The following is a 21,797-nucleotide window of genomic DNA, read 5'->3' as shown; positions in this document are numbered from 1 at the left end:
AAATTCCCTTGCAAAGTGAACAGTCTGTCTGCTCTTAGTAAATCAATCCCAGGGCCCTGATCTTTAGGCTCTTGATGAAGACCCAAGGTGCATACATAAGGCTATGCTGCAAACAAGAGAGTCACTCTTCTATGGACATGCTGAGCACAACATACACTATCAAGTATACATGGACATATGAGTACAGGCCAAAATAACGTTTTCTTATGACATGCTTAAAGCGGTAGTAAACCTGCAATTTTATTTTTTATTTTTTTAAACCTGCAAAGCAAAAGGCATAATGAGCTAGTATGCACCGCATACTAGCTCATTATGAAATACTTACCTTAGAACGAGGCCCCGACATCTGGCCCGATCCACGCCTAGGGAGCTGACATGCTCCGTCGGCGTTTCTTCCCAGTATCGCGGCTCCGGCACTGAGTGGCCGGAGCCGCGATATCGTCACTCCCGCGCATGCGCGTGGGAGATTTCATTCCGGCCCAGCCGGCCACTGCCGGATTTTCAGGCCGAGAATCCCCTTGTGCGCATACGCCGCTGCAGTCAGCGGCGCATACCGAGGGGAATATCTCCCAAACCGTACAGGTTTAGGAGATATTTTTTTTACCTACAGGTAAGCCTTAGTATAGGCTTTCCTGTAGGTAAAAGTTAAAAATTTGAGTATACAACCACTTTAACTGTTTCCATAATTGGACATTTTTTTTTTTTTACATCACTGTCATTCAACAGATGTACTTTTGCTTAATTGGGTTAATTAAGAAAATGTAAAAAACAAAAACACACTAGTAACTTGCAGAAAGATTTTAATGAAAACATCTTTCAAGTAAACCATGGTGCAAAGAAACACACTTTTAAAAACGCTTCCAGTCAGATCCATAATTATAAACACTATAAAATATCAGTGATATAAAAGTATAAAAAAAAAAAAACAAATACAGTTTACAGCACATACAAAACCACCCAAAAAAAAAAAAAAAAAAAATCACAACTGTAAAACCTATCATGACTATATACAACTAAAAGGTGCATTGGCATTAGGGCTTTGATTTTAGGCTTCCCTTCTGTGATAAAACAGTAATTTGATTTACGCTGGATAACAGTGTAATTGCCATAAATTAAATAAGTTAGTTCACATTTTTTGTTTAATCCTTAAGGCATATATTAATTTAATGTGCGTTTAAAGCTTTTTTCAAGAGGTCCACATCTTTTCTTTTACTTGTGCTGACTCTTCGACACTCATATGCTTCCTGCTGTAGAGGGATATAGCTCTCTATTAGTCCCAAGCCCTGTCCTGCAGGACTCTTGAATAGTCTTGTCCAGGATGGTTTAAACTTTCCATTGAATCCCAAGAAGGCAATGCTACCTAAAACACAAAAGTAGGCTTAAGGTAACTAAAAGCAGTATTAAACCCCAAAACAAAAATGTAATATATTGCAGTTTACAAATCCTTCGATGCACTGGCAGCAGCATGGTCAGTCTCGGGGGAGCTTAGTGTTATGCCCTGTACACACAGGTCGGACATGCAGACGACAAATTCCGTCAGATTTTTTCCAACGGATTTTGGCCCAAAATTCTCTTGCATACACACGGTCGGACAAAGTTGTCGGAAAATCCGATCATTCAGAACGAGGTGACGTAAAATACAATTGACGGGACTATAAAGAGGCCAATAGCTTTTGTCTCGTAATTTATTCTGAGCACGTGTGGCACTTTGTCCGTCGGAATTGTCTACACAAGATCGGAATTTAAACGATCGGCTTTTGTTGTCAGAAAATTTTAGATCCTGCTCTCAAACTTTGTGCGTCGGAAATTTCAACAGAAAAAGTCAGATGGAGCCCACACACAGTCGGATTTTCCAACATGATCCGATCGCACATTTTCCGTCGGAAAATCTGACCGTCTGTATGGGGCATTAGACTAGGAGATTTAAATGGACAGCAACAGTTTTTTTTTTTTCCTTTTTGCATAAAAGTTTTACATAAATGAAAAAAGTCAACCACTGTAAGCACCTCTGTCAGTGGTAAATGATTTGTCTCAGCCCTCTTATACTTTTTCTGGACAGCCTGCTCTATTTAAAATAAGTAGAACTATATCAGGTTTACTGGATCACGAGTGAAAAGGGGAAAAAAGCCTAAAAAAGAAAATGTAATTCAGACACTACGTCTGAGAATGGGTACTCCGAAATTTGGTAAATTTTTCCCTTTTGGGTTGAATACCTCTTTAAAGTGTAAGCAACAAAAAACATCTTTTTTTAATGGTGTTGGGAAGAGTTAGAATCCGTCACGTTTCTTTTTTGCTGTCAGCGTGCCTCCTGGGAGCAGATTTCTTCTAAAGTCTAGCATGGTCAATTGGGCCTAGAGGTGAGGGGAAATCTTTTGGTGACAGGAACAATGATGAAAAATAAAAAGAAAAAAGTATTTTTAAATATAATGGTTAGAAGCAATGTTTGTTTTCTGTTGTCTGTATACCTCATAGGGCGTTTTCCTTTTGCTTTATGTGATTATTGGGACAGAAAGTGAGCAGAAATTAATCATATCTGAAACTTTAAAAACAAAAAGGTCTCTTGCTCTAACTTCTACCAGCAAACAAAATAAAATCCAAAACTTAAAGCCATTTACTCTTCTCCATTCCATTGCGTTATTGTAAACATACGTTACTGCATTAGCACCTTGCAGTTTTAATCATTTGAATTTCACCTCAACAAAATAAGGCAATGCATCTGTGATGCAGCACAACTTACTGTAAATACACTACTTTCTGTTGTGGGGTGCAACTTCTTTTTTTGTCTGTTCATTTGCACTGGTTGACTAGTAATGGCATGCCATAGAGCAAAGGGGACCTTGCACATTTATCTAAAAAGGTTTTCTTTTTCTTTTTTTTTTTTTCTTTAGATGCTGGGGTAAACTTATATAAAGACTACTTTTAGTTAAACTAAAAAGTAGGCACAGCAGTCATCTTCCAATGAATGAAAAATCATCTATGAACAGAGGATGGGCGAATGAAGGAGAGGTTTGCCTCTTTAATTCATAGAGGTCCATAGACAAATACTTCTTTTTAGGTGTCACAATTAATCTCATTACTCAAAAATACAAATCATAACAATTGGAATTGTTTATTATTTGTAAAATTATCACCATGTAAAACAAAAATATACAGGCTCCTCAAATTGGCGTATAGGAAAAATGTACTTATTTTTAGATGAAAAAAAAAAAAAAAACACCTATATTAACAGGCTCAACAGCCCTTTCCCAGCCATTGCTAAACCATATAGCCATTTCCAAAGAAAGAAATGCTTGTACATCAGATCTACCACACAGGCGGTGTGTGGTAGATCTGATGCGTTACACAAAGCTGATTTGTATATTTTTTATTCAATCCCGTTTTAATAAATTAATAATAAACAATGAGCTTTTTTTTAGGTTTGTATTTTTGAGTAATGGGGTTAATTGTAATCCCTTAAAAAAGCCTGTAGGATGTATATTTGTTTATGAACCAGTAAGATGGGATGCGGCGCTTGGACTGGAATGAACGTTAATTACATTAAATGCTCCTTTCTTGATGGATTGCGTTTCATTAATGGAAGCTACACAGCAGGGCTTTTTTCAGGGGGAACGTGGGGGAACACAGTTCTGACACCTCCAGCAATGAATGCAAGTAATGGCAAGGAGTGCTGGGATGTGCTGGAGGGTTTATGGATACTGGCTGTTGGGGAATCCATTATTGTATGGAGTTCTATTGTTGCTGGGTAGGTTTGTTGTTGCTGGTTCTTGGAGGGTTTATTGATGCCGGCTGCTGGGGATCTATTGTTACTGGGGTGGTATATTGTTGCAGGGTTCCACTGTTTCTGGGGGGGTCGGGGAAGTCTATTGTTGTGTGGGCAATCTATTGTTGCTGGGGTGGGGTCTATTGTTACTGCGGGGTCTGCTGTTAGGGTGGGGTCTATTGTTGCTTACTGCACTCTATTTCACTGTTGTTCTTGTTATCGTTAACAAATTCCATGCAAATCACTTAGTAGCACAAGATGATACTTGGTTCTGTATTCTCTAAGAGGGTTGGCACTGGGAGGTGGGTGGGAGGTGGTACCAAGGGACAACACTCAGTGGTAGGTAAGGAGCAGAAACGAAGGGTAACTCAGAAGGAGGGAGTTCCTGCATCTATTCTCTGAGAAAAAAAGCCCTGCTACACAGTACAGCTTCTATGAATAGGGGAGAGGGGTTGCAAAGGATGGGCAGAGTTTTGAGAATGAGTTTTGGACTGGTCTGATTATAGGTAGTCTCTATGGGCGCACAGAATGAACAACAAACTAGAAAATCATAAATATTCCAAAAAAGAGGTCTATGTAACTTATTTTTTTGTTTTTTATGCAACCCTGTCATGATAATTCAAGGTATGCCACTGCAAACCTCTCTTAGAGTCCATTCACACAGGGGCAACTCCTGATCCGACTTCAGGTCGCCCCTAGTCGCCTCAGGTCGCCTCAGGTCGGACAACATTTAAAAAGCAATGTAAGTGAATGAGAGCCGTCTTAATGCACACTACTGAAGTCGCTCCGACTTCAGAAAAGGTTCCTGTACTACTTCTATCCGACTTGTAGGCGACCGGTACCCATTGATTTCAATGGAGATCGCCTCCAAGTCGGATCTCCGTCTATACGGAGGCGACTCTGACAGAATTATCAGCTCTCAAGAGGGAACTCCACGCCAAATTTCTGAAAAAAAATTGGCGTGGGAACCCCCTACGCCGTGGGGGTCCCCCCCAGATCCACACCAGACCCTTATCCGAGCACGCTACCCGGCCGGCCAGGAAAGGGGGTGGGGACGAGCAGGCGGCCCCCCCCCTCCTGAGCCGTACCAGGCCGCGTGCCCTCAACATGGGGGGGTGCCTTGGGGGAGAGGGGGCATGCGCCCCCCACCCCAAAGCACCTTGTCCCCATGTTGATGAGGACAAGGGCCTCTTCCCGACAACCCTGGCCGTTGGTTGTCGGGGTCTGCGGGCAGGGGGCTTATCGGAATCCGCGAGCCCCCTTTAATAAGGGGGCCCCCGGATACCGGCCCCCCACCCTATGTGAATGAGTATGGGGTACAATGTACCCCTACCCATTCACCTGTGAAAAAAAGTACAAAAAAAAACACAACACAGGGAAAAAATATTTTATTGCACAGCTCCGGGGGTCTTCCGTCTTCGGGGGTCTTCTCGCCGGACTCCTCCGCTATCTTCTTGTAGCTCTTTTGCTAGCGGAGGAGTCCGGCTTTCTTCCTCGCCGTCGGCCTCTTCTCCCGACTTCGGGGGTCTTGTCCCCCTCTTCGGTTCTTCTGCCGGGCCACCGCGCCTTCTTATAGCTCTTTTACAGGCGGTGGCCCGGTCTTCTGTCGCCGCCGTCGCCGCCTTCCGTTCTTCTCCTTCTCCTGGAGATGTTGACTCGACGAGCTCTCCGGCCGCAATGCCAGGGACGCGCTGAGCTGACACTTATATAGGGACAATGGGGCGGTGTCACATGGGTTGATGTCACATGGGTTGGTCACATGGGTTGATGTCACGTGGTGACCCCGCCCCCTTACCATGTGACATCAACCCATGTGACCAACCCATGTGACATCAACCCATGTGACACCGCCCCATTGTCCCTATATAAGTGGCAGCTCAGCGCGTCCCTGGCATTGCGGCCAGAGAGCTCGTCGAGTCAACATCTCCAGGAGAAGAAGAAGGAGAAGAACAGAAGGCGGCGACAGAAGACCGGGCCACCGCCTGTAAAAGAGCTATAAGAAGGCGCGGTGGCCCGGCAGAAGAACCGAAGAGGGGGACAAGACCCCCGAAGTCGGGAGAAGAGGCTGGCGGCGAGGAAGAAAGCCGGACTCCTCCGCTAGCAAAAGAGCTACAAGAAGATAGCGGAGGAGTCCGGCGAGAAGACCCCCGAAGACGGAAGACCCCCGGAGCTGTGCAATAAAATATTTTTTCCCTGTGTTGTGTTTTTTTTTGTACTTTTTTTCACAGGTGAATGGGTAGGGGTACATTGTACCCCATACTCATTCACATAGGGTGGGGGGCCGGTATCCGGGGGCCCCCTTATTAAAGGGGGCTCGCGGATTCCGATAAGCCCCCCGCCCGCAGACCCCGACAACCAACGGCCAGGGTTGTCGGGAAGAGGCCCTTGTCCTCATCAACATGGGGACAAGGTGCTTTGGGGTGGGGGGGCGCATGCCCCCTCTCCCCCAAGGCACCCCCCCATGTTGAGGGCACGCGGCCTGGTCCGGCTCAGGAGGGGGGGGGTGCCCGCTCGTCCCCACCCCCTTTCCTGGCCGGCCAGGCAGCGTGCTCGGATAAGGGTCTGGTGTGGATCTGGGGGGGACCCCCACGCCGTTTTTTCGGCGTAGGGGGTTCTCCTTGGAATCCATACCAGACCTAAGGGCCTGGTATGCTCTCGGAGGGGGAACCCACGCCAAATTTTTTTCAGAAATTTGGCGTGGAGTTCCTCCTTGAGCTCATTCTCTGCTTGGCCACGGCAAAAGTCGCCTGGCCTGGGGCGACTTGTAAGTCGTCCCAAGTCGTGTTGAAGTCGTCCCAAGTCGCGCTGTGATCTTAACTCAAGTCGTGTACAAGTTGCCTCACTCAAGTCGCCTACAAGTCGTGTTGCCCCTGTGTGAATGGACTCTTAGTTGGTACACAGGCTATTCTCAGTATCACCTGAGACAAATGTGCACCAATTCGAACACCTGGCCTCAAAATGTTAAAGGTGAAGTCGGAATCTGTCAACTGTTAGCATTTTGTAGCTCTTGGATACAGAAACAATCTGGAGCATTGGAATGAAGATTTTAGTCTTTTCCTGCCCGCCTGGGATTTTTAAATGTTCCTGTACACCTTTGCATGTTCCAGTTTCTGCAACTGCATTCCCTTAAAATACAAATAAAAAGAAAGCAGCATGAAGAGTAGGAGGAGCAGAACTCCTTTTAATGATCACAGCAGCTGTGCAGACCTTAGGAATTCAAGTGCAGAAATCTCAAACTAGAGTGCTGGGGAGATTTAGGAAACTTTCAGGACTCATTTACACCAAAAAACAATAGTATTTACATGAGTTTGCAAGGTTTATGTGCATTCCAGTGTGAAAAAAAAGCAGTATGCTGTATTTTAAGTGCATGTGAAAGCAATGGTATATCCAAAGTTCATTGAAATAAATTACCTCTGTTAGCCTTTGCGTTCATACGGTGTTTAAAGACGCATTAGACTGCATAGAGTGTAAACGAGTCCACAGGCTGTTTAATGCGTCAGCATCTACCAAAAACTGAAAATTTAGTTTTGGGTAAACTGACTCTTCACTAAAGTACTGTGCAGTCAGTTCCTCAAATTTTCTACGCTCTCTATAGGTACAGGGACAAGAACGTACCAACCTGAATACAGCAAGACAAAGGCAGGTTTCAGGCAGATTAAATTTCAGCAATGTGCATTTAAATATTTCAACAGTACTGGGTTGAGGTACTGACATTTTTAATTAACGTGTTCAAAATACAAATTCAAGCTAAAGGCTTAGGCACCATGCCCCTGAAGATAATTTTACATTTTCCTGAAAAGATGGAAGCAGAAATATCCTACTGTGATAATCTTGCGGCCAGAGACAAGAATAATCATTAGCAGCTGGTAATGTGGAAATGGCCACCTGCTACATGTTTCTACATGCTTTTTGAAGCACAGCTCACTTTTCAGATATTTCTCATGGCATATGATAATACCTAGTAAGATTGCTCTTGTGGCACAATAAGAAAGGGAAGTTTTAAAGTTAACCTGGTTTGGCACCTAACACTTACAATCCCACTGCGTGGGCTAATTTGTTGCCCAAATCTTTATCATGAAAGGCTGGCGCATATGGTCCAATCTAAAGCTCTTGAACAACAGCTGAGGCCTTTCTACATGTGTGTTTGGTATTTTATAACTAGTAATGTTACAAACAGGCCCCTTTTCATTGCGGTAGTTTTAACTGATATTCGTTTTAAAAAAACTTTAGAGCCCTGCTCGGATCAGCACAACTCACCTTTGATCTGAAGAAGTGGTGGTTTGGCTGTTCCAAGAACATGCAATTGCTGTGCAAGATTTTTGAAATCTGAAACCTTTCCCCTTGATGCCAAAACAACTACTGATCTATAAAATGGAATTAGAAAAACGAAACACATATGAAAAAATATGTTCACACACTAAGAAAAAACCTTAACATCATTGCCTTTAATTACAGGAGTTTAAAGGGCAACTCCACTTTTATGGGAAAAAAAAGCAAATACAAAAATATAGCATATATCATTTCTACACAAGCCATATTGTAATTGACTTATTAAAAAATTACTTTTTCCTCTTCAATCTACAGGGCTGTCATTTTCTGTAAAATGCAATGCAATATGACTACCTGGGGAAGTTCTGTACACAGATGGTGTACAAAACATCCCCCAGAAATGTAATTTCTTGCTTGCATAATTGACTCCCTGATTTTCTATGGGGCTGTGTGTTTCTATTGATATACAAAGTGTAGGGAGGCAACCCTAGCCCCTGCAAGCAAGGGCAACTTCATAGGATGCAGTAAGAGAAAGGAGCCTTCCTGATAAAGGAAACCTGGGGCATCAGTCATGGCACCACTTTAAACTGGAGCATAGGTAAGGATTATGCAGGCCAAACATGGTCGAATTTCGAACAAATTTTATTTTCAAAATCAGAAAGTTTGTTTATTTGTGATCCGACGGTGCCATCATTGATTTTTTGAAATTCGGCCAGCCAAGCCTTCAATTTGACCTCATGTTGCTACAGAAAAGAATTTGTGGCCGGGAAGCTTCTTTTCTCTCCGTAAATTTTCTTTTCTTGCACATGCGTATTTTTTTTTTCTTATTACATTTCTCACATGATTCCCCCATCATCGATTAGAAAATCGTTTGTTTTTCAAAAGATTTCAAACATGTCCGATTCCTGAAATTTGAGTGCTGCATGAAAATTAGCTATTGCTGCAGCCCACTAATGGTGAGAAATTCGTACGAATTTTCGTACATACGATTTTAGAAACTTTTCGAAATTCGAACCGTGTATGGCTGGCATTAGTAGTTAGGGTAGCTACATACTCAGTTAAGTGATTAAAATCAGCTGCTGAATTTAACTTAAGCCAAACTCCAGGTTTACTTTCACTTTGAGTAGATCATATGGGCCAAGCTGGCTTAAACAAAACAAATTTCCTTTACTAGCTGCTGCCAGCAATCTATAAACTGTATATAGCATCATCTACATATATTATACTGCACTGTGTTCTAGCAGGGGTACAGGGACATCTCATCGGCTGATAGAACAAAATGGATTCGGCCTGAGTGCTTCTCATCCTTTTTACAGGAAACCTTGTATTTTTACCAATGAATACAAGATTTCCTCTGACCGACAGGAGGTGGAGAGGTGGGGGGATAACATTGCAATCTACTCCTCAGCCAGAGGAAGCCTTCTATAATTTATAAAAATACACAGCCTTCCTTGTGAACGACTAAGAAGCACTCAGCCCAATTCAATTTTGTTCCGGCAACAGATAGGGTTATGCTCAAAATTGGTCTTATAATTAGGGCGCTGAAAACCTCCTGTAATTCAGAGGTCCTGCTATTGGATAAGAACCATGTACATATACAACGTTTGCCACATTTTGCTGGTTGGAAGCTGAAGAGTGGAGTGAAGAGTCCCCTGATGTACATCAAAGAAAAGGATTTTACAGGTTATAAAAATCCTATTTTCTTTTCTTACATCAGGGGACACAGAGCCATAGTAATATCTATGTGGGATGTCCCATAGCAGTGGCATCTGAAGGGGGGGGGGGGGAAGACAGAACAAGGAAACAGGAGGCCAGAGGACTCATACTGCAACCTGCAGTGAATGCTGTGCCCAAAGACAACATCATCATGACCTTTAATATCGATTTGATAAAATCGGATAAACATATGAACCGAAGACCATGTCGCAAGCTTACAGATCCGAGCCATAGAGGCCCGATGATGCACCACCCAAGAGGCACTAACAGCTCTGGATGAGTGTGCTCTTATAATAGGAGTAAGAAAATTTTTCTTCTTTAAGCTGAAAATTGAACAATCACTTGACAAATCCATTTGGAAAATAGTGGATCTTGACGCTGCCTGTCCATATCTTGGACCCTCTGGCAGAACTAACAAAACCTGTGTTTTGCGATCCTGAGCATTCGCCTTTAAATAGACTCTGATTGCTCTTACTACATCAAGAGAATCTAGTGCTCTCTCATCCCCAAATTAATGCTCTGGGGAAAAAGGAGGAAGAATATCTTGGTTTAAATGAAACCTGTTACCACTTTTGGTAAGAATTCAGGATGAGGATATAAAACCACCTCATCCTTATGCAAGATGAAATATTTCTCTCACAAAACAGAGCCGTTCGTTCCGATACTCTTCTAGCAGAAGAAATGGCAAGCAGAAAAGATTATCTTTCTTGTCAAAGAACCAAGGGAATTTCTCGTAAGGTTCAAACAGCTGATTTAGCAAAGCCGATAAGACCAATTTTAAATCCCAAGGATTTAGAGGTGCCTTGATAGGGGGAATAAACCGTGTTACCCCCTGAATAAGCTGCGCCCCAAGAGTGGGAAGCAAGAGGTCCTAGGAAAAGACATTGATGCGGCCTGGATCTGGCTCTTGATAAAAGTCAAGGCCAGCTTCATTTCAGATCCCATATGCAGGAATCCTGCCTATTGACATACTTCCTGGGGCGCCAACCCCTGGATCCATACCAAGAAACCTATGCCTTCCAGATTCAAAAGTAAGTGATTCTGGAAGCCGGCTTCCTGGCCTTAGTCAAAGTAGACACTACTGAAAGAGATCCCCCACGATCTTTTATAGAGTGGGATTCAACAGTCAAACCTGTTAAACTCTTTGTCCATAAGGTAGCATGAAGGACTCCTACTGCCATCTTTATGATCTCGATAAATTAAGATCTTTTGGGACCCGCTGGGGCCACCAGAATCACCTTCTTTTGTTCCTGCTTAATCCTGCGTGGAAGTAGCAGAACTGGAGGAAATGCATAGATCAGTGAAAACTGATCCCCTGGGAAGACTAATGCGTCTGTTTCGCCTGCTAGCGGACCCCTTGTTAATGAATCTGGACACGAATAGGTCCCATGTCTGGAATACCCCCTCTGACATATTGCTAGGAAAATGTCGGGGTAAAGAGATCATTCTCCTGGAAATAATTGTAGGCGTCTCAAGTGGTACACCTGAAAAATTAGAATTGGCTAGTTATAAATTGGGGTGGTTGTCATTTTGTTTGCTCGATTTGGAACGGAGACAAATTCGATGGCTTCAGCTGCCATTATGCTTTTCTGAGCTACTGGTGCGTCTTCGTGCCTTTAAGGGGGAATGGACTGCCTCCAGACATATCTGCTCTTAACCACTTGCCGCCCGCCCTATTACAAATTGACGGCGGCAAAGTGGTTTCATAATCCTGATCGGCCGTCATATGACGTCCTCAGGATTATGAGCCGCTGCGCGCCCCCGGGGGCACGCATCGCGGCGATCGTTGTTGCGGGGTGTCAGTCTGACACCCTGCAACTACGATCTCGGTAAAGAGTCTCCAACGGAGACTCTTTACCACGTGATCAGCCGTGTCCAATCACGGCAGATCACAGTGTAAATAGGAAGAGCCGGTGATCGGCTTTTCCTCACTCGCGTCACTCTGACAGGGGGGGCCTGTGCTGATCGATTATCAGCACAGCCCCCCCAAGGATGCCCACACTGGACCACCAGGGACACCACCAGACCACCAGGGATGCCCAGGATAAGGTATGCCACCCTAGACCACCAGGGATTCCAGTCAGTGCCACAATGGATGCCAATCAGTGCCCACAATGGGCATCACTGGCATGCATTGTTTGGCACTGATTGGCATCCATTAGTACAGTATATTATAATACAATGCCGCCTATCAGTTCCCATCCGTGCCGCCTATCAGTGCCCATCCGTGCCGCCTATCAGTGCCCATCCGTGCCGCCTATCAGTGCCCACCTGTGCCGCCTACCCATGCCAGCTATCAGTGCCCATCAGTGCCGCCTATCAGTGCCACATATCAGTGTCCATCAGTGCCCATCAGTGCCGCCTATCAGTGCCCATCAGTGCCGCCTATCAGTGCCACATATCAGTGTCCATCAATGCCACCTCATCAGTGCCACTTCATTGGTGCCACCTCATCGGTGCCGCCTTATCATTGCCCATCAGTGTATCCCCATCAGTGAAGGAGAAAATTTACTTACAAAGTTTTGAAACTGAAACAAAAAAAACATTTTTTTTTTCAAAATTTTCGGTATTTTTTTATTTGTTTAGCAAAAAATAAAAACCGCAGAGGTGATCAAATACCACCAAAAGAAAGCTCTATTTGTGGGAAAAAAATGCTAAAAATTTCATTTGGGTACAGTATAGCATGACCGCGCAATTGTCATTCAAAATGCGACAGCGCTGAAAGCTTAAAATTGGTCTGGGCAGGAAGGTGTTTAAGTGCCCGGTATTGAAGTGGTTAATTTATCCATTGCTATATACGATACAACATGGATAATTTGAAAGATTAGATCACAGTTTACACAGAAGCCTTGACAAGGCAGTGTGACTTCCACATATATTTGCAAATGTTATGCAACCTCTGTTTTAGTCCCGGCTCTCGCCTCACAGAATGCTGAGAACTGAGCAATCAGCGGTCTTCGATTGCTCAGTTCACAGTGCAGAGCTAAGCGGGGGATCGATGCTGCATCCACTTAGGTGAGTATCTTTTTTTAATCCCAAACTTCTCTGTTAACCATAAATTACTATTCAAAACCTTTGTGTTTCAAAGAAAACAGTTCTGAAACATTACAGACAAGTACCTTTGAGGAACTTTGCTTCTTAAATATTTTTCCAGTTGCTCAGAATTTTCTTGTGGAAAGTGTAAGTCTTCTTTAACTGTTCCAGTGCAAGCATCGATGACCACGACTAATAAACCAGTTTTCTTGAATGGATACTTGGTGCCATTAACCTAAAAGTACACAAAAATAGCATAAGAAATCGCCAACTACAACAGGGCATTGCCAGTAGTACCATACCAGTCTTCACAAACTACGCAAACTTATGATGACATTGCTTTCAAGAATATTATTTTCAAATGTCAGAGCAAGAGAGACAAGTAATTAGGCTCTAAAGCTCGTTTATGTTTCCTCACTGTAGGTGGACTCTAATACGTCACTGGATAGAATGAGCGCCAGAAGGTTAAAGTCAATAAACTGGAGGTCTGCAAACATTCCATCAGTTAGCTTTTAAACTACTATATTTTCAGCATTCGGCCAACATATTTCAGAAACGTTTTTATGTTTACCAAAAGAGTGTATAATTCCAATTTACCATTATAGGACATAAACAATAAAAAAAATACAAGCATCATTAAACAGTCATTCAAATAATAAAATATCCAACAGGGAAAGTAGGAAACCCTCAAATTGGTCAGAACAGGTATGTAGGAATTCGAACACAAATCTCACCAATGCAGTTTCTAGCAGATATAAAAACATGTTAGATAGTTTAACATTTCACCTACCAAACACCATAGGTCTCAGGCAGAATGACCTTTTAATCCGTTTCTTAAACATACTGCAGTGCATTTTTACCCTCAAAACATAAAAAGGGGAAAATAAATGGCTCAAATATTAGTAAAGGTCTCCTGTGCCACCCAGTGGATGTAACTGGAGAAGAAGAAGAGTATCTATTGTATCCCTGGCTCCCAGGTAACCAGAGGTACAGAATGCTACCTCTCTGCATGTTTGTGATGTACTGTAGAATACACTTAAATGTAAAGCTACTAATAGTATGATGTGTTTTCTGTAGACACATTTTTGAATTAGGACCACATGGTTTATCTTAACGCAATTTGTGTATGCCTTTAACGTCTTTAAAAATGTCCTATTTTTAACCCCTTCCCATCACCGCCTCTCAACCCTTTAAAAAATTTCCAAGTGTCGGGAGGCGGCATTCCAGTCATTTGACTGCTGTGATTGGCTATCACAGCAGTCACATGATTGGAAAGCTCCCAATTACAAGAAATATCATTGTGAGCTTTCTGGTCTCCACCGGTAACCATGCTCTCAGCAAATTGAACCCTGGGACGCATATATGCGGCCTCTTGGAGTTAAAACCCACCCACCGAGAGGCTGCATGTGTGTAAAGCTGGTGGGAACAGGTTAAACTACAACCTGTAGATTAAGAACTAGAAAGGTTTCTTAGTGGCTCACCTACTCTGTCTCTCACTGCTAACAGCGTTAAGATATTAGTTACATGTGGGGTGCATGGTTTTCAAAAAGATATGGCTGACTCAGACCTGCGCTGTGAAAAGGGCAGCAAAGTGAAACCATTGCGTAGCACTGGAAAGCCATAAGCAAAGCTAAAGTATGTAATAAACCAATATGGTTGCCCCCCCCTGTTGTATATTTTGATAAGGAATTTTACATAGGAACAAGGTTTTTAAAACATTAATGCATATTTCTAAGATCATCATCAAGCTGACCTCTATAACATAATTATCTAAAACCAAAAAAAAAAAGGCACTATGCATTTCCTTTAAAGTATATCTAAAGCAAAACAAACTATTCTTAATAGAGTAAGGGGGGGTTAAAACAGCTGTCAGCTTTTTTTGTGCTTTTTGTATCTCATTAGGGAGTATTCTTCATGTCCCGTAAATTTAACAGAAAGCAAAAGGGAAATTCTCTAAAAACAGTTGTCATGGAAACAAGTGTCCCCACTGATGATTTTTCCTTCTTTCGCTGTTCTGTTGGCAATCCAAGATTTTGGAATTGCCCTCATTTTCATTTCCAGGGACATTGGTAATCATGACAATTCGAGAGGGTGAATCTCCCTAACAGGAACACAGACAGTAATAAAAATCTCGCAGGAGCTCTGACCACTCACCACTTCTCAAAAACTCATTAGTTAACATTTGCCATGTGGATCTTTTGCTTAAACAGCATTCACTTACCAAAGTGACTTGTGCTCTGAGCCTAGTAAATACAATTAATTTGTGCTCATTTTAATCAACCAATCATATGCTAGCAAGTATCATACTTTCCCCTGGCACGTGACTGGATATTCAGGGGTTAGCTGCTTTTTTTTTTCTTTTTTTTTTAATATGAATATTCACTGTGCAAATTAAACTCACTTTACTAACAGAATGCACACTTTGCCAAGTGAAACACCTCTACTCCTTCTGTAAGTGAACCATATTCTGGATCTGCCAGCAGCACCAACTTCACCATTTATAAAAAAAAAAAAAAATGTGTGATTTACACAAACCATGTATCAGCTTACCGCAATGAATGATTCAGTTGCCCCTTGTTGAATTTCTTCTTCACTAAGAGACTGAATTTCCAAAGGGAGGTAGATGTTGTGAGGATCACTGGTAAAAACCACCTAACACACACAAAAGAAAAAAACATTATCATACCCTACACAAGCATCTTTATGGGCATTCTCACTCATTTCACTGATGCCAGAAATGTTGTATAATGCAGTGCATCACCACAGGATATGCTGATCGTAAACGATGATTGTAGAGTACTTTTAGCAGTTTGTGCATATGGATACATGCACACATTTGTCAGAGGAGACCAATGGATCTATCACATTGCATGTAGAAATTGACATCAGTTGCTTATTTATATAATGAACACAAATATTTCTGTTTTTATGCTGACAATCTACTACAGTACAGCTTTCATTAAATCTTCAGCTGCCATCATTAACGTTCACCGTATTTGAGCTCAAGCATATCCATTGTGTTGTGCAGCGTGAGGCTGCAAGATGTGCAGGCTTTCACAAGAACTGTACACACATATTCATTTACAAGTTCCCCATGAATTTTTACAAAATGGGTTTCTCGGTAAACATCTGGAGGTCAAACTTGTAAATTGGTAGGCTAAAACACAAAGTTTTAATGGGTTTGGAGATTTGTTATTGCTCAAACTTTACAGAGAGACTTTGTTTATGGAGGATAAAACCTATCACAGTCACAGGTTATCGAGTTCATCAGTGTAAACCATGGCGGATGGGAACCATTCATATGCACCATTCTAATTTTGTTTTATAATCTCAAGGATATTAGAAAATCCCCAACTGCACTAACAGGTATCACATATACAGTCTTTTCTGCATTAAGCCAAATGACTATGGCTTGGTTTTTGTTCTATGTACAGTATATCTCATACTGCAGAGGGCTGCATAAAAAATACCTTTGACTAATTCACAACTAATACCTACAGCGGAGAGGCTATGTTGGAGATGCCAGTTTGACCCTGGCTCATTGCTCCAATTATGGTGGTAATGCACAAAAATACAACCATTTTGGTCTGCGGTACATACAGACATAGCTAAAATAACCACTTATACTCTTGATTTCACCCCTGGCCAGTACTTATTAGACGATTCCTCTCTACCGAAGTCTATTGCACAAGTCACTAGCTTTACATCTTGTAAATGCTGCCAGGTGATGCATTTCTGCACACTGGAATTCCAATAAACACCCTGCCCATGCAGAATGGTACCATCGTATTCATCAAACAGCAGAGATGGAGGAACTGATCAGTCTGGCGCGCGATGATCACTCTAAATTTACATGCACGTGGGCATGCTGGCTCGACTTTCAAGAGCCATGTGTTGCTAACTCACAATCTATTCCCAGGCCAGCACCATACACTGGACAGGTCCTCTAAAACATGCTACCCAAAGATGGGAACAGTCCCTTACCTCTTCCTAGTCCCCACATTTTTATATGATCATTGCTATATTATGTACTTATAGTGCTAGGCTCTTCCTTTCCAGTTTTTTTTCGCAACACCAGCACATCTGTACTTCACAGCCAAGCTCCTCCCTTTCCCCCCCCTCCCCCCCTCCTATGAGACATTCTATGACATCTCTTGAAAATAACAAGTTTCCCTTGTGACCAGCCAACATCAAAAGTACAAATTTAATATCATTTGCGCAAAATAGATAAAACATCACGCCTATATATGTTTGATGAACACTGAGTTTCATTTATTCATTTTTTGATATGACAATACTCAAATATCCTGATATTGTGGATTTGCCATACGTTATTTGTTCTTCTAATTGTGTATGAATGGATACTTGAAAGATCTGCCATATCTTAATTTTTGTTGTAAATGTGGAAACTTTGAGAAAATTCTTAAGAAAAGAAAAAATACCTTTGTATACAGAAAGTGTTTACCACAGCAGCCATTTAAATTCTGTCCTGTTCCATTGTAGCGAATAAGCAAGATGTATTATCTGCTTGGATGCCATGGAAACAGGCAAGACCCCGACAAAACTTCGTACACCCAAAAGCAGAGCTGTGTTCACCTAGCTATTTTGCAGTGCATCTTTGGACATTTGATATTTAATATTTCAGTTATGATCTAAAACGTTCTTGCTTGCTGGCATCCGTGTTTCAATGGAACCTGGAACCTAACTCATTCTAGTACAACAGGACTGTTTCTGGGAATTGCCAGGAAGTAAAGTAATAAACCAACAGAATGGAACCGTTTAAGTATGGTCAAAGAAGTGATGCAGGTCTTTTAGAGCACTCATCCTTAGCGATTCATGGAATACATGCAAGCTCCTATCAGTGAGATTGGCTGTCACATTTATAGACAAAGCATGAAAAAGTACTGACTAGTAGTGATTTAGCCAATCTGCAGAGAGTGAATCTTCAATTTTATTTTCTGAGGAAGCAGAAGTGTTCTGCATACTTGTTGAGGTGCCCTGTAGACCTCTTAACACAGGGCTCGACAAAATCCGGGCGCCAGGTCGCATTTGCGACTAGAATTAGCGAACTGGCGCCTGGGGCAGCACAGCTGGGGGTATGCTGTCTCCGCGGACCCCCCCGGCGCGATCGCGTCGGGCCGCGCCGCCGGCGGCCGGTAATTTAGCCCCCGGCTTTGAGGCCTTCTACGATCCTATGGTTCCTTCTGGAATCTGGCGCCCTCTTGTGGTGGCCGTTGGAATTACAACCAGCAATGCTAATGGATGCAATGCTAATTTTTCCTGCCTGCCAGCCTATCTTCCTTCCCTTTACTCAGAACCCCTAAAAATTATATATATATTTTATTCTAACACCCTAAAGAATAAAATGGTGGTCGTTGCAATACTGTCTGTCACACCGTATTTGCACAGCGCACTTTTTTGGGGAAAATGTATTTAATAAAAAAAAAAAGACAACAGTAAAGTTAGCCCAATTTTTTTTAATATTGTGAAAGATAATGTTGCGTCGAGTAAATCGATACCAAACATGTCATGCTTCAAAATTGCGCCCGCTCATGGAATGGCGACAAACTTTTACCCTTTAATATCTCCATAGGCGACATTTAAAAAATTCTACAGGTTGCACTTAAGTTACAGGGGAGGTCTGGGGCTAGAATTATTGCTCTCACTCTACCGATCGCAGCGATACCTCACATGTGTGATTTGAACACCGCTTTCATATATGCGTTCGCTTCTGCACGCAAGCTTGGCGGGACAGGGCGCGTTTAAAAAATTTTTTTTTTTTATTTTAACTTTTATTTTTATTTTTTTCACTGTTCTTTAAAAAAAAAAAAAAAAAAAAAAAAAAAAAAATGTTGTGTCACTTTTATTCCTATTACAAGGAATGTAAAAATCCCTTGTAATAGAAAAAAGCATGACAGGTCCTCTTGTATATGAGATCTGGGGTCAGAGAGACCTCACATCTCATATTTACACAAAAATGCAATTTTAAAAAAATTTGTCATTTGAAAAAAATAAATAAAATGTCCCTCTAAGAGCTATGGGCAATGACTTGGAGACAGGTGGGGGGGCTGGAGGCGCTATCTTCCCCTCACTCGTCTCCATGTCAGGCCAGGGACAGGTCCAGATCGCCGTCACGGACCCGGCTCCTAACTTTTTTAGCTGGCTCCTAGATTCCAAGCAAATTTGTCAACCCCTGTCTTAACAGTTTACTTAACTTCCCAAAGCACACGATGAACAGTCTTATCCACAGTTTTTGCTTTTTTAGTGGAATTTAATGGGCCCAAAATGATGATAGACTTTATTGATGAATCAGTACAGAAGGAAAATAATAAAGGCCTTCCAAAAAAAGTTTACTAAATATATCTACAGGTGGCTGAGGGCGAGTTCTGCAAGCGCACAGTTGCCACTTCTTAAAAGGAAAAGTAGGACCTAAGCTCTTTTGGCTCCGTTTCTCCTGTGGGTCACAGAAGTGCGCTTAGTTCTGCACTACTGTGACATGTATTCAGTCAACAGTGGGCTAAAGTCAGCTGATGTCACTCAGTTGGGTCCAGGCCATGGATGGATCCTGATGTTAGGATTCACCCAGCTGCCTGACTGGCACCTGTCTCAGCCTCTCAGCGTACCACTGGGAGACTGAGCCAGCCACCCCCACCCTCTCCATAGTCCAGTGCTCCAGTGAGCGCTGGAGGGCAGGGCAGAGCAGAGAGTCGGTGACTGTCTTGGACTGATGATGCATCCACCGGGGTGGATTGTTTTAACACTCCAGCATCTACGAAAAGTAGAGTATCGATTTTGGGTAAGCTGACCTTTATCTCCATCACAGCTGTTCTATTAGGGTCACATTTGATTGACATCTTAAATCATAACTTAATGTTATAATAAGCAGGAAGGCTTGCCATTTAAAAAAGGACCCTCAAAGCTAATGACAAAGTCAATTACAACTATGCCTTCACACTGGTATTCATTTCTTTAAAAATTGTTTTACTGACTTTGAACACCTTTAAAAGATTATAGTGTTAAATTGGTTGTAAACAATCACCTTGTAAAAGAACCAATTCAGTTTGAAATAGAAATGAATGTATAGATTCACAGATGTGTATAGATGAAAAAAAGAAAAGAAAAAAAAAAAAAAAAACACACAACACATACATTTTCCCCCCCTTTTTTTTATAAGTGATCACATTCCTTCTCAGCTGCACAAGAGCTGGGGGTAGGAGAAGCAGTAATACACTGAGCTTCCCAGTAAAAGGCTGTGCAGGGGAAGCATGTCAGGACAAGTCTGACCATGTGCCAGGCTGAGTGCCCAGCACAGCTAGAGAATTGACCACAGTGTGTTATCTTGCTTAGTGTGGTCAGTTTTTAATAGAAAAACAGAGGGACTGGCAAAAACACCGGGGCTTTCACACAAAGTAATGCAAAGAGAACAGGATACTTTTCCATACAAGTACATGGTACAGCAGGCACATATCAGGAATATGAAAAGTTGGGATAACAAACGCTTTAATGTCATTAGTACCTGAGACGCTCCACAGCTGGTACATGTGGCAGTTGATTTAGCTGGCATTGGCTTGATTGCAGTAGGTGCTTTGGAATATTTGGGATAGGCTTTGGTCATACAGTTGCTGTTTGCTTTGGATCGAAATGTAGCATTGATCATAACTCGTTCACATCCCTGAGAAGCGCAGTAGCTGTGACTTTCACGATTGTGCTTTGCTTGCAAAAAGAGGAAAAGTAGCCTAAAAAAAAGGCAATAAAAAAACAATTCAAATGGTAGTCAAAAACAAGGTGCCGCTTATAAAATAATCCTTTCAGGCTAAATCAAACAATATTGCTTCTAATTATTATAAATGTGCTTGCGAACAACCATGAATAGCAGCTATATTTATTCACAGATGGACTTCTTTATTTATCAGTTTTATTTCCTGTTGGATCTGGAAAACGAGTCTGGTCAGTTTGTACCATTCAAACAAAGCGAGTCTTCTCCTAACAAGTATTAAAACAAGGTGGTTAACATTACACTGCCAATATAAGAACATCCAACGTAAATTTGATGGGTAACACTCAAGAATATTAGAGCTTTTATTGCAACTCCTTTATGCTGAGTACAAACATCTGATATTTTACCTGCTTTTTCTAATAGCAATCAAGTTCAAATATAAACAAAAGTTAGTTCCATTTCTGTTTGTGGTAGCTAGTTCACTTTTCTTCTTTTTTATGGATTATGACAGTAAGGTTGTATCATGGAACTTGATTCTGCTTACACATTGTGGCTTCATAGGTAAAACGTGGTAGAGGTCTATTTCTGGCTCCTGTGGACTGATCTCATCAAGTCAGTCAAGGATAATACATCGATATGGGTTACAGTTCCCTTAGAAATTAGCTTATACAAAATATTTACTGAAAAAAAGCAACAGTCTTTTTTGCAATTCTCAAGTTACTAGTATGGTTTTCTGGGATGAAAAAAAAATAAAAATACTGTCAGCTAAGTGCTGGTATGAAACCACTGATTTATGGGAGGGCACAAGCACATTGCCACCATCTTTCCCTTTAAAAGCAGATATATTAATTTATTATTTATTACCGGCTGCTTCAAATGTTCCAAGATCCATCAACCCCAGAATGACATATGGCTTGTTCACAGTATTTTACAGTTTCTATAGTTTTGACATTTAAATCTATAAAATCTTTAATTACCCAGCACTGTTGTCAAAGTAGTACTTTGCCTGTGTTCGTCTCTTCTCCAGTTCATCTATGGAGTTCACAGGTTGGTATTCTTCTACAGGAAAAGTCTGGCTTTTAACAATTTGTGACATCACCTGAAACGTGGTGTTTGGTGGATAACAAAGGCCGACTCTGACCCAGTCACCTCTGTAAAAAACAAAAAGTGAATTCATCACCACATGAAATGGGCACACATGGGTTTTTTTTTTTTTTTTTTTTTTTACAAAAAAGAATGTTGATAAAGAACTGCAAAATATTGTACAGAATTTATATAGTACTTTAGGGCAAACAGCACAGT

The 21,797-nt window shown here is 41.8% G+C and overlaps 1 protein-coding gene across 1 annotated transcript in view; it reads right to left on the bottom strand.

The window, feature by feature from the left end:
- Nucleotides 1-783: 783 nt before the first annotated feature.
- Nucleotides 784-21,797, bottom strand: part of CEMIP2 (cell migration inducing hyaluronidase 2) — a 144,826-nt gene continuing 123,812 nt past the window's right edge. The window contains 6 exon segments of the mRNA XM_077474952.1: nucleotides 784-1,360; nucleotides 8,018-8,124; nucleotides 12,865-13,013; nucleotides 15,329-15,430; nucleotides 20,295-20,514; nucleotides 21,473-21,646. Of these exon segments, the coding sequence (XP_077331078.1) occupies nucleotides 1,164-1,360; nucleotides 8,018-8,124; nucleotides 12,865-13,013; nucleotides 15,329-15,430; nucleotides 20,295-20,514; nucleotides 21,473-21,646 (949 nt within the window). The 3' untranslated portion in view covers nucleotides 784-1,163.

The sequence above is a fragment of the Lithobates pipiens genome, unplaced genomic scaffold (assembly GCF_037356315.1).
Source record: "Lithobates pipiens isolate NorthernLeopardFrog02 unplaced genomic scaffold, aLitPip1_a1.2 Scaffold_13, whole genome shotgun sequence".
NCBI lineage: Eukaryota > Metazoa > Chordata > Amphibia > Anura > Ranidae > Lithobates > Lithobates pipiens.
Note: the sequence above shows the minus strand (reverse complement) of the source record. Positions and strands in the feature narration are given on the sequence as shown.